We start from the raw sequence: 13,714 nt of genomic DNA on the forward strand, positions 1-13,714 counted from the left end.
GTTAACAGCTGTTCTTATCAGAGGTGTTAAAGACAGGGAATTTGTGATCCAAATGTTACAGGAGAAATGGTACAATTCAGATAAAGTGAAAAACAATACAACACCAGCCAGGGGTGGCACGGTGGCGCAGCATGTAATGTTGCAGTCACACAGCTCCAGGGACCTAGAGGTTGCGGGTTGATTCCCACTCCGGGTGACTGTCTGTGAGGAGTTTAGTGTGTTCTCCCCGTGTCCACATGGGTTTCCTCCGGGTGCTCCGGTTTCCTCCCACAGTCCAAAAACACACGTTGGTAGGTGGATTGGCGACTCAAAAGTGTCCGTAGGTGTCAGTGTGTGAGTGTGTGTTGCCCTGTGAAGGACTGGCACCCTCGCCTTGCGCCCAATGATTCCAGGTAGGCTCAGGACCCACCGTGACCCTGAACTGGATAAGCGGTTACAGATAATGAATAAATGAATGAATGAAAGTACCAGCAAACTCTGGAAGTTTCGGCTCTAAAAACAGTAAAATGATTCAAAAACACACCTCAAAGTCCACAAAAACCTACACTGAAACTTTTGGAATAGGTCAAACTCCCTGATTACATTGTTTTAAACTGTGAAGGTAGATCTTAAACATGCAAACAAGACAATTTCTTATCAGTAAGAAACTGTAAGTGGGAGTAGGGTTAGGTGGTATTATGATAATACCGTATACTGCAGTATTTAAAAATGTGGAAGGTATCTCAAAATGAGGGTGGTATTTATGATGTGTTTGTGCTGTGTCAAATTTCTGTTCTGTGTCTTTAAGAACATGGCTAAACATTTTTGTGCCTTTAAGTGAACCACAGGGAGGGGTTTCACTTAAAAAATGAGGCTTTATCCTCTAATTATGTGGGTTTTTTTGAGACCGTATGTGGGTATAAAACATGTGGATGATACCCATCCCTGGTGGGAGCTCCTTAAACAAGAAGAGAAAAATCCTATAATATATAAATTTAAAAAAAAAATGTTTGCATGCTGTGCTTTCAGAAACGGTGCATTAATACTGTCAGGAAGGCATATATTTCAAAACAGTTTGCTGCAATTAACATTGAATTAATTGCATATTTATTTGAAACCGTTTAGGATAAATTATCCAAGAGCACAGAGCTGTTTCATTGCGCTTAGTTGCGGGCGGGCGAGGACGCGTGAGCGTTTCGGTCCATGATTGGCGAATGCCCGGTGACGTCTCGGCCACGCCCGCCGCTGGAAAGGCGCGCGAGTCGCGCAGTTGCAGATGTACCGCACATCTGGAGCACACTGGCTGCATTCGCGGCGCCGCAGACTCGCGCTCGCACAGGAATGGCCCCCAGTACCACCACCACCGCGCTACTGAGACTGTCGCGCGCCAGGCGCCTCACCTGCACACCGAGCAGCGGCGACTGAGACGCGGGGGTCCTGCTCGCTCTCTCTCTCTCTCTCTCTCTCTCTCTCTCTCTCTCTCTCTCTCTCTCTCTCTCTCTCTCTCCCTTCCTCCCTCCCTCCCTCCCTCTCTCTCTCTCTCTCTCTCTCTCTCGCACTCACTCTCTGTTATTTCTTTCTTTCTTTTTTTCTTCCATTCGCGCTGAGAACAAAGCAAGAAAAACCAAGTAAAACAATGCAACTGATGAATGTAACTAACGGCGGCGGAGCGGAGGGTCTCGCGCCCTGGAACTTTACCGGTGAGTGGTGTGTGCGCGCGACTTTCTCTGCTTGTGTGTGTATGTGGCAAATCTCACTTTTAGTATTTAGACACAGATGTGTGGTATTATGTGGCAATAAAAGCTCAGTCTACAAACACTGTGGTAGTCCAGAAAAGAATGAGACGTTTGCCTGGATTCCTGGATGTGGATTAAGTCTCAATTGGACAGCATTCCCTAAGGATACATTACACTCTCACAAGCCTATCATGACAAGTGTCATAAGCCTTCATAAACATCTATAAATTATTATTCCACCACATGTCAGGTACTCTACAATGTACAGAGAAGATTTTATGTCTACTGCCGCTTGTTGGAATAAGCCTTTATAAATTTCACTGTAGGGCTTTAGCAATTATCAGGCTGAATAACTAAAGCAGCCTTTATTACAACTAGCACATTTAAAAACCCTTAATTAAAACAAACAAACAAAAAACAACCCCAAAAATGAAATGTTTATAATATTTATAAAGGTTAATGTCTTAGTCTGAAATAAACTTTATGGATTGCTATCTCTGTATTGTCATAACTGAAGTATAGGTCAAACCTCACACATCAAATTTAGTATCAATAACAGATACTGAAGCAAAGGTCCACTTCTGTTCCCGTCAATGCAGAACTGCCTCTTCTGCTTTATGCACTAGACTCAATAGGCGATGACTATAAAATGGAGCCCATTTCCATTATTAAGTCTGGTTTAAGGCTGTGGGATGATGTGAGAAACAAGGACATATGTGTAGTACATTTAAACACGTTAATACCTGAATATCCCTGTCTTAATGGACCCAACTAATTTATTAATGTTTAAAAAGTTGCCTTGTATGAAATTGTGTGAGCAGGTTTACCTTACTAACATTTGCTTTTTTTGTGTGCATTTAATTAGAAAATTAATACAGAATCTGTTCAAATAACATGAGTTGTTGATATTCTCCTGCTAAAATTGAAAGGTAACACAAAAATTTGGCAATTTTTTGTCTATTTTAGTGAAGCGTTTTCTATTTACAGTTTTTTTCTGCACTGAGCATACTAGAAAAAAGTAAAACATCAAATGTAAACTTGGTTTTGAAATTAACATTTTATGTTTTACTTTTACTATAACTATGAAATTTGACCAGTGGTGCCTACCCTTTTGACAGTGCTTCAGTGATGCTAGGTAGACTTCAAATCATAATGTGATTGGGTGAAATCAATAAAAAAAATTGTTTTTATTATAATTGTCTTTTTCTGCTGCCTGCCATGTGAGATATAGTTATGTTTGCAGACAACTGAGAATAGTCTTGTATTAAACTGTACAGGGCTTAGTGATGATATTCAGTTGATGAACTTGGCTGTGTATTCCAGCGCTCAGTGTTCATGTCAGTTTTAATCTCAGATATGGTTTGCAGGTCTTTTTACACTGACGTCACTCCCACATACACATACACAAACACAGATCTACTGCTGTAGTGCTCTCTCTGTGTGTGTGTGTGTGTGTGTGTGTGTATGTGTGTGATTGCTGCAGCACTCAGTATTGTTCTTTCATTTTTAAAATATTATAAAATAATCACAGTATAAATATGAATGAAAAATATGCAAAAAAAAAAAAAAACCCACACACACAAGGTGGGTCTCTTTTTACTGGTTAATGTGACTGTACTTTGGAGATCTGTCATGAGAAAATAAAAGCAGGATCTTTCCATCTTTCCCCTTCATTCAGTAGTGCACAGAGAACTACCAGAGGAAAAACAAAAGCCAAATTCTCTCTCTCTCTCTCTCTCTCTCTCTCTCTCTCCCTCTCTTTTGCTCTCTCTCCCTCTCTTTCGCTCTCTTTTTCTCACAAACACACACACACACTATGTCTCCCTCACCATGTGTTAAATTACCTCATACTGTACCCTGTTTTCTCTCTCCTTCTTTCTAACTTACCCTTTCTCCTCTGATGTTCTATCTCTTTTTCTGTCCCCCTTGCTCCCTCCCTTATCTATGTTGTAGTATCTCCCCATTCTAATATGCCGTGTGTGTGTGTTCTGTACTTACTCACTGCACTGTGGAGAATAAGGCTTTAAAGTGGGCTGATTACTATGTGTGTGTGTGTGTGTGTGTGTGTGTGGTGGCAGGGAGTTGGATTGGGGGTGGTTGAGAGGAGAAGGGATGTGTTCACATTGCCATGCAAAGCTGTAGTATCACCCCAACACTCTCTGTCTAAACCCCTTCACAACATGCTTGACTGCATCTAACTCTAGGAATCACACACACACACACACAAACACACACACACACACACATACACACCTACACAGATCAAAGTACTAATAAATGCCTAGACTGGGAGCTTGAGAATTTAGGGCATTTTTTTCTATTTATCTCCATTTATCTTCAGAATGTCCAGTCACCAATCCAAATTGTTTCTGATCGTCATAATCCAACACAATGACATTTATAAATATACTGTCTTTCTTTGAGAGAGAGAGAGAGAGAGAGAGAGAGGAAAAGGCAGAGCAAGAAAGTAAAAGGTGACCAAGATAGACTGAGGTTAAAATGTGATTTAATTAAATCAGTGAAAGCAGAAAGCAAATAGAGTATCTGACATCAATCCCTAAAACTGTTTTTATGGTTCAATATAGAAATTAAATGCAAAATGGTAATTTGCCTTGTCAGTTTTTTCTTCTTTATACTGGAAAACCTGTTGCATGATTCGTCTGTAGAAAAAAATATTCTGTGTAGCACCAAAACAGGTCCCATTATTGTTACAAATAAGAGTGTGAATGTCAGTACTTTACTGATGACTTTATGCTAAGTGGAGTGTAGATACATACATATATTCGTGTGTTTCTGTGTGTGTGTGCGTGCATGCATTTGTGTGTGTGTGTGTGTGTGTGTGTGTGTGTTTGATGCTGGTGATGGAATACAAGGGTGGTCCTGTCCAGTCTATCTGACTTGGAAATCATTCAAACTGTGACTCTGCCTTAATGAGATATTTGAGATATCACACACACACACACACACACACACACGGAGAGAGAGAGAGAGAGAGAGAGCAAGAGAGAGAGAGAGACAGAGAGAGATGAGTGAAATATTGCAATGTGCTCCTGTAATTAAGTTGTGTAATGCCGTTTCTATTCTGTAATAACACAAATTTATGGCTGAAAAATATTAATGGCACTTGCATTTTCTCATGTTTGTCTTTGTTCATGGTTTGTGTGCATGAGTTACTTGTGACAGCTGACTGTGTGACTGTGAATGTGAGCATTTAATCATGCTAATATGAAAGCAAGCATAGTTTGCATTCATAAACGTTCAGAATGTATCTTTATACGCAAAACAGGACTATTGAATTATTACCTTAAATACCACAGTTTTTTACCAATTACCAAACAAGCAGTCTTTCTTAGTAAGAAGTTACAAGATGTTATTATAATCCCATACATATACACATACACACAATAGCAACCATATCCATCTATTACTACAAAATGGTCAACCCTTACAAAATGTAAACATTTCTTATGGAAATTTAAAGGGGAGGTTCACAATTTCATTCGAAAACACTTTTAGAAAATTCTGAGGATTTCCTCACCATTTGCTACCTGTCCAGGCTGTTTGTGTGATCAAAACCAGTTTAATGTGTTACAAAGCCCAAGTGTCAGTAAATGGATGAAAAAACCATAGTCTCTCCATCCAGTATGCTAGTCTTTCTCTCTCTGCTAATGGCAACGAAAAGTCATCAGGTGTGTTGTAGACAATGGATAGAACTCCAAACGTTGAAAAGCTTGAACTGAGATGATGATTTTGCTCTATTTCTGCTCCATAGGTGGGTAATGTTGCCTTACTTTTGCTATTTCAGATTACTTAAGGTGGAAAGTATCCAGTCCAAAAAAAGTATCGAGACATATCTTACTGCATTACTGCAAAGTGATACAAAACTACACAAATTATTTTCTTTGGTAATTCAAAAAGTAAAAAAAAAAAAAAGTTAACAGGTTAACAAGTTAAACTTCAGCCACGTACAAATAACAGCTGTTTGCCTAATAAAGATCACACACAAACACACACACACGCACACACGCACACACACACACACATTCCCCCACAATGGTGCACTGCTCTAGTCTACTCCAACAGTCAAACAGACGACCTTTCTTCATTTGTGTGTTACCTGAAAAAGTTAAAGTGGATTAATTCCTTCCCTATTCTCCTTTTCCTCCTCCTCCTCCTCTCTCTCTCTCTCTCTCTCTCCCTCTCTTTCTCTCTCTCTTTCTCTCTCCTTCCTGCTTATTCCCTCTCTCTTATACATTCTTCCTCTCACACCCATGCACATTCATTAATCATTAAATCATTAATCTTCCTAATCATCATTCCCTCCCTTTTTTTCTCTCTCTGCTTTACTTTCTGTTTCTATGTTTCTCTCATATCCGACTCACCTAAATAATCCTCTCCCTCCCTTTGACTTTCTTTTTCCCCACTTCTTTTGTGATTTCTTTTTTGCCACACTGCTTTGAAATACAAAAAATGCTCTTGTAGAAGTGTGCTGCCTTTTTTAAAACTTGAATGTAATTTCCAGTTTAATGTTGTTCCACATCTAGTGAAAGCTAGCTACATAGAATCAAACAATAAACAATGCATTGTTTTTATATTTTATTTATATATGTCATGCACAAACCTATTATTGAGCATTCATAAGATAATCATTTTTGCCATATATCTACAGTCTTATAAATATTTGCACACAAATTCAAATTATATATTATTAGCTTTTATTTGAAAATAATTTAAATCATTTTCTGCACAGAACACATGCAAATATGGTAATTTATTTATGTGAATTGTAATGTATAATTTCATATTTTTTGTTCTGTTTATCAATTGTTATTTTCTCAATTATTATTTTAAATTAATAAAAAAAAAACCTAACATGTAATTTTACCAGAGATATTTCTCTGTTTCTCATTGGATTGTGGGACAATAGTCCATTATTGCCATTCTAAAAATCAACTGGTCCTATGTATATATTATGGATTTGGATGAAGTAGTATATTATTATAAATTTGTATATAGATTAGTATTCATTGCACAATAAGTACACTGTTTTTCTGTCAGTCTCTCTTTTATTTATATATTTTCCTTGATTTTTCTCTCTCCCCTCCATTTTACTCTCAAACATTATAGTAGTCAACATCCTAATCACATCTCTCTCTCTCTCTCTCTCTCTCTGTGTCTAATTGTTAACCCAGTTTTACAGAGGAAAGTGTGTCAGGGTGCTGCAACTTCACCCTGCCAGCATGAGCCTCAGATGCACGCTTGCACACACACAAAGATATACACACGTACGGAAACACACACACACACACTCACAGTAAAAAAAAGAAAGAAAAAAAAAACCTGCGGGACATATCCAGCACTCTTTGAGACTCTACTCTTTTGGAGAAGTTTAATTGTGCTGTATGAAGAACCCGCAGCAGCTGAAAAGGCAGGAATGGTTTTGGAGCTCTGAGCATTTGGCCGGTGGCAATAGAGAGTACTCACTCAGTACCCTCTCAGTGTCTATTAGTATACTATCTCAGTACCCACTCATCATATGCTCTCAACAAAGTTACCAAACTGTACCAGACCTCACTCATGAGTTCATGGCAGAATGCCATCAGATCGACACAGCAATGTTGCAGCAAAGGGAGGAAAAATACTTTAATTTCAGAGAGCATTCTTGTTGAGCAGGTGTTTTAGCAAAATTTGGGGGAAAAAATTGTTACCGAAAGGACTTACGTGGTATTAATTAGGTTGTAATCACCTTAAAGGTCATTAATAATCATGTGTAACACAGAGATAAAAAGGAATTCCTCTTTTTCTTCTAATAGTGAAAGTTTCAGAGAATATACTAAGGTAAAGAATATGCTGAGACTTTAGTACGTAAAATTAGTCTTTTCATATCTTAAGATGCACCAAATTTTCATCAATGTTTAAAAAGACATTCCATTGATATCATACAAGTATGTACTGAACCTGACAGGGTTAATACTGACTGAAGTAGAAGACAAAATATGTTAAGTATCCAGAGATCTGACATTTGACAGTGTATATGAATTTGGATTCACTGTTTGGCAAACATCAGATCATCTTTCTATCTATGTGTTAAAAATGAGTATTAATGATTTTTACATGCATTTACAACGCAATTATTAACCATTAAAGAACAGATTGTAAACTCTTTATGAACTTTTATAAGTGTAGTCTTATTCAAAAGTACACAAAGGAGCCATAGTTTCCAGGGGTCTTACTGAAACATCAGTGGCATTGTCAAAACACCACAAAGATAAAACACCATAAATGATAAAGGGCACATTGTCACTTCACCCTGAGTGTACAGCAGTAAGAGAAGAGTGAGCATAAGAATTTTTTTCTTTCTTTATATTCTTTATTTATTTATTTTTGTTCTAATATTGCTTCCTTCTTGTTTTTGCTGATTTGATCAGCTCTATTAGTTCTAGTCTCTTATGGCCATTTCTGCCTAATTTATCTGCACTTGCTTAGCCTGTTTAACTTATCATCTTACCTTTATGCTCTCATAAAAACAGGCCCAGTCCTGTAATTGGAGGGACATTACGATTCATATGACTCCCCTTATTACATAAGAAAAGAATCCAAATTTGAACATTTTGCTTCATCCCTTTTTTCAGGCTTAATCAACCCACAAAAAACTTTTAAACTGGGTTGACGTTTATATTAAATAATGTGCACAAGAACTGAAAACGTGAGTTTGTGGGTTCGAGTCCTGCTCTGGGTGATTGTCTGTGAGCAGTTTGTTGTGTTCTGCCTGTGTGGGTTTCCTCCCACAGTCCAAAAACACACATTGGTAGGTGGATTGGTGACTCAAAAAGTGTCCGTAGGTGTGTGAGTGAATGGGTGTGTGTGTGTCACCCTGTGAAGGACTGGTGCCCCCTCCAGGTTGTGTTTCTGCCTTGTGCCCATAGATTCCGGGTAGGCTCTAGACCCACCGCGACCCTGAACTGGACAAGCGGTTAAAGACAATGAATGAATGAATGTATACTATAAATGAATAAGTGTAGACATTTAAGAAGATTTACCCATTGTGGACATAGATGTTGTATAAGATTACTGAAACAATGTTGTTGTCTGTGCTGGACTATGTTAATATGATCTACAGGTATGCATCTTGTAACATTCTTAAATTCTGTAAATCTTTCAGCTTTAAGTTTACTTACTGGTGACCTTTACCAAAGATAATTTTTTTACTCTGTGAAAAACTGGGTTGGTTTTCTCTGGCAGTACGTCAAGATATACACAGGCTTCCTTTCATTTACAGAGCCCTTTCTGGTCATATGCCATCATACTTCACAAAACATTCTCATTGTAAATAATGCAAAATATCAGACTCGTTCCAGTTATTGAATAACCCTTGAGGGACTGCAAGTTTTTACTGAAATGAAGAAAGTGTTACAAGAAAATCTAAAGCTCAACTCTCTTGTTTCACTGCACGATTTTAATTCATCACTAACACCTTCCACTCAGCCTGCAACTACAGTAGTTCTCAGGTGTTTATTTAATCTAATTGCATTTTAAGTTCTGTTAAGGTGTTTATTTTTTCCATTAAACCCTTTCTGGGGAGTGCCACCAAGTGCCTTGAAGCTGTCCCTACACTGAAGTTCTCATGGACTACTAACTATCATCACCAGTAGATTGACCAGAGGAGGATGGGTCACCCCTTGTGAGCCTTGGTTCCTCCCAAGGTTTCTTCCTCAGCTGGGGGAGTTTTTCCTTGCCACTGTCGCCCCTGGCTTGCTCACTTGAGGGTTTTACATTTGTCTTTACATTTCATGTCAAATCTTGTCTTACTGGAATTCTGTGAAGCTGCTTTGTGACAACATCAGTTGTGAAAAGCGCTATATAAATAAATTTGATTTGATTTGATTTGATTTGATGAAGGGATCAAATGACAATTTTGTTTATTTCCAAAGGACAATCAATTTGGTCAGCCCACTGAATTTTTTTTTCTCTGAACTTTTGTCAGTTAAATTTTGAAGACATTTAACAAATCACAGATTTTGTTTTTCTTATTGCATTATATACACAGTGTCAACGTTTCAGAAAATGAGTTTATATATTCATTTTCAAATCCACACAAATATGTCCTACCTACAGCCTTCTTAGAATCTGTTACCGCAGCAAAGGAGGACAGATTACTTATTAATACATAAAAATGTATTCTTTTATAAAACATGTTGGGCACGAAACAGTGCCACAGACATATCACTTCTTGTTCCCTAAAACCATTTTACTTAAGCAAAAGTTTCATTAAATTGACCAGTTTTTTTTTCTTTGAGCTGGTTACTCTGGATTAACACTCCATTAAACATGCATGCAAAAAAGACAAAAATCTACAGATAATATAATACTATTTATATAGAAATTTAGGATTTAATTCAGCTTTTCGAATAGAAACACTTTATAGAAACACTAAGGAAAGTAGACAGGAAAATACAACTTTCTGTGTAAAAGAAGAGAACGGCAAAGCAGAAAAGGGAATTTGTAAGCTTCCTGAGGGAGTGAACCGTTCCAGGGACCTCAGTCAAAGCACATGATCCAACTATTTCCCTCCAGGCATAGACAGAGTATATTATTTAAGCTACAACTGTTGGTTTTCAGTCTTTTAAGATGTGTGGAAAGTGTTGGCATGTTGAAGGCTCAAGCTGAGGGACAGGTTCAGTTGGCTGTGGATTACACTGCTTAGCCTGAGCTACACTGTATTTCCAACAGTTTGTAGAATCCTCTGATATTTCTGATGATATCAAGGGTATCTACAAGTTCTTTGTCCCTCCTTAGAGTTTACACTGAATGCTTTGCTGTACAGATTTGTACTGCATTAAACAATAAGAGCATTACTGAGGTTTGATGAAAAAAAAATGGAGGTGTAGACAAATATTCCTGCAGATTTCTCTGACAAACAGAAATGAATAAAAGCTCCAGTAACAGCAAACTTCCTAATGCTGGGGAACTGAGGTTCAGATACAGCTATTCCATAGAGTCAAGTCCCATTTCAGGTTTCTGTGTATGGTAGACTAAACCTGCTAAAATAAAAAATAAATAAATGAATCAATAAAATGACCTTCCTCCATAATAATGATAATAAATATAAAAATAAATACAAAAACATTTTACAAAAACAGACATAAAATGTCTGTTTACCTGTATGTCTATTTAATTTATTTTCCCCCCTGATTAATTTATATATTTATATATATATATATATATATATATATATATATATATATATATATATATATATATATATATATTCATTTTTATGTATTATTTTATTAACTATTATTTATTTCAATAACTATATTTTTTTGCATACATTTATTTTCATTGTCTCGGGCACTTCTATTAGAATCAACTGCTCTGTCCTGTCCTGAATTTGAGCCTGAACGTGGAAAAACATGCCCCCTTCAATTGCATATATTGAGGAGGAAATACAGAATAAATGAAAAAATAATAAATAAATGAATATGTAGATCAAAAAAAATTTTAAAATATAAATATGCACAAAAAATGAGTGTTATAAACAATATTATACCTCCATTTCTCCGGATTTATTTATTTGTTTTTGGTTATATGTCCCACATTTATTTATTTATTCCTTGTTTTTACATTCCTCATTTTGTTTTTCTTTACTTAATTCCACTTTTATTAATTAATCAATTAATTTTTTTATTTTGGCAGGTTTGGTCCTTCATATATGTGTAGACATTACACAAGTTGTGTATGTGCGCAACTGAACATCTATATCCATAATTGTGCATATAAATAAAACACTGTGGAAATATAGAATATAAAGGGAAATCACAAAGCAACTGAACCAGTCTAATTTAAAGTAGTTGAATTTATTAGTAAAACATTACTTACTTAATACTTAATATCCGATTAATATTTATTCAAGAAGAAGTAGTGAAAATATTGGAGTCAGAATTTCCCAAAGTGCTGAAAGCCACAGCACTCCACGAAATAACAGTGTATACATATTCTCATACTCTCTATCTCTCTCTCTCTCCCTTTCTCTCTCTCTCACACACACACAGACACACATCTAATGTACTGAGGTGTTATAGAGAATATTGGTTATAATTGCTGGTGTAGGATGTTTTGTTTAATTTCCTGTTTAATTACATAAACTGAAAAATGTACAACTCTCTAGATGCCCCTCAACAGAAAACTCTCTCTTACTGTCTCTCTCTCACTCTCTCTCTCTCTCTCTCTCACTCGCATAACTATCTATCTGTTTTTTTTTTCTAAAGACAAACAGGCTGTTATTGCAACTCACTTTTCATATATAGCAAGATGCAACGATTTGATTGCCGTTTGTTAATTACATTTGGATTTTCTAATATATTTTCCTGCTAATTTAGTGTAGTGTAATTTTTATCTATTAGCTGTGTTCACCTTGAAATTTGCACATTTAGAATTTGCATATTATCTCAAAATTATATGTGAAATATATAAAGAATATATAATCTATAATATGTTAGAATGTTAGCAGTAAAAGGATTATTATAAAATGGATTGTTCCGGTCCTAAAATCTCCGGTCCTGTTGTAAACAATATACGCACAGTTATTACCGCCTCACAGCATCTAAATTCCATATTGTGGCGTATACGCACCACTGTTTTAAACCTTGTTATTGAGCTAGTTTGCAGCATATAAAATTTGCCAACTTTTAATATATCAGTTGGGTTAACAGTGGAGGAATTTTGTGAAGAGATTGTCCAGATTAATGTAATATTAATCCTATTACAAATACTACTTTCATATGTGATTTATGAACTGAATTTATTTAACTTTCCTTGTGATAAAATCGCTGTAACACATTGATTATTGCTTTATTATTTAATTATGTAGGATATTCTAATACATTATTGGGTTTAATGGCAATGCTCACTAACATTTTTTTGGCTTGCTTTTTTTCCCCCCAGTATTATAATTAATTGGAAGACATCAAGCAAAATCTTTGAGAAATTTTGAGTTTCAGAATGAACAAAATGAGTATGTAGTTCCGATAATGTGGTTTCTGTTGTGGTCCCACTCTTAGGCAAGAGACTTATTTTAAACTTCCTGCTCAGTAGTATGGGACCAGGGTAATAAGGGTAAATGTAATTGTTAAGTTATGGTTGTGTTTGAAAACAATTGTACAATTGTAGAGAGAGAGAGAGAGAGAGGAGCACAAGGGAGCCAGTAATGAGGACATGAAATCAAAGTAGGAGACGATAAACTAGTGGGGATATGATGGTTCGTACCAACCATTATACACACACATGCACACACGCGCCCAGCTGCACTCTTTGGAAGTTTGCATATTTTGGTTGGCTTGTTACTAGGGAACAGTATGCAGAAGAGTGCTGATGCTGACTCCAGAGACAACTTTTTCTTCAGGAAAAAGCTTCAAACAAAAGCAACATGGAAGCCTCTCTGCTGCCAGCCGATCATATGGTCAGGCTGTTACTTTAGCTGCTAATTAATTCTGCCTGGTTGCCCATATGTAGTAGAAATGGAGTTCCAGTGCGCATGCTGGCAGATGGTTGAGCACTGCCACCTGGTAACTGGAGGGTAGGGGAGGGTCCCAGCAGGCCTGTTAAAGAGAGGGAGAAAAATGCTGAAGGTGCTGTTGGTAGATCTTCCAGAAAAATGTATATCAAATGTTAAACATGGTTTACATTTCTTATAACCAAGAAGTAGCAAACAGGATGTATGAAAGTGATTATTTATTATTTTTACATTTTTGCCACTCGTATGAGATGACAAATCAGGCTACTTAGATGTCCCTGAAACATTTTATTCTCCAAAGAAGTGTTAATTTTAGTAGCAGATTTAGACAATTTGTTTTTCTCTTAGTTGTTTCATTAAAATATGTGTTAGGTTTAATGTCATTTCACTCATTTTGCTAATACAGACCATGCTTGTAAAGGCTGAAACAGGGAGGTGAACTCAAAATCTTTGGGGAGGAGCTCATGAATGTGTATGAAACCATACC

The 13,714-nt window shown here is 36.6% G+C and overlaps 1 protein-coding gene across 1 annotated transcript in view; it reads left to right on the forward strand.

Moving 5' to 3' along the window:
- The first annotated feature begins 1,587 nt into the window (after positions 1 to 1,587).
- Positions 1,588 to 13,714, forward strand: part of LOC136676994 (muscarinic acetylcholine receptor M4-like) — an 81,816-nt gene continuing 69,689 nt past the window's right edge. The window contains exon 1 of the mRNA XM_066654327.1: positions 1,588 to 1,679. Coding sequence (XP_066510424.1) covers positions 1,616 to 1,679 — 64 coding nt within the window. The 5' untranslated portion in view covers positions 1,588 to 1,615. The remainder of the gene's footprint in view (positions 1,680 to 13,714) is intronic.

The sequence above is a fragment of the Hoplias malabaricus genome, chromosome X2, assembly GCF_029633855.1.
Source record: "Hoplias malabaricus isolate fHopMal1 chromosome X2, fHopMal1.hap1, whole genome shotgun sequence".
Taxonomy (NCBI): domain Eukaryota; kingdom Metazoa; phylum Chordata; class Actinopteri; order Characiformes; family Erythrinidae; genus Hoplias; species Hoplias malabaricus.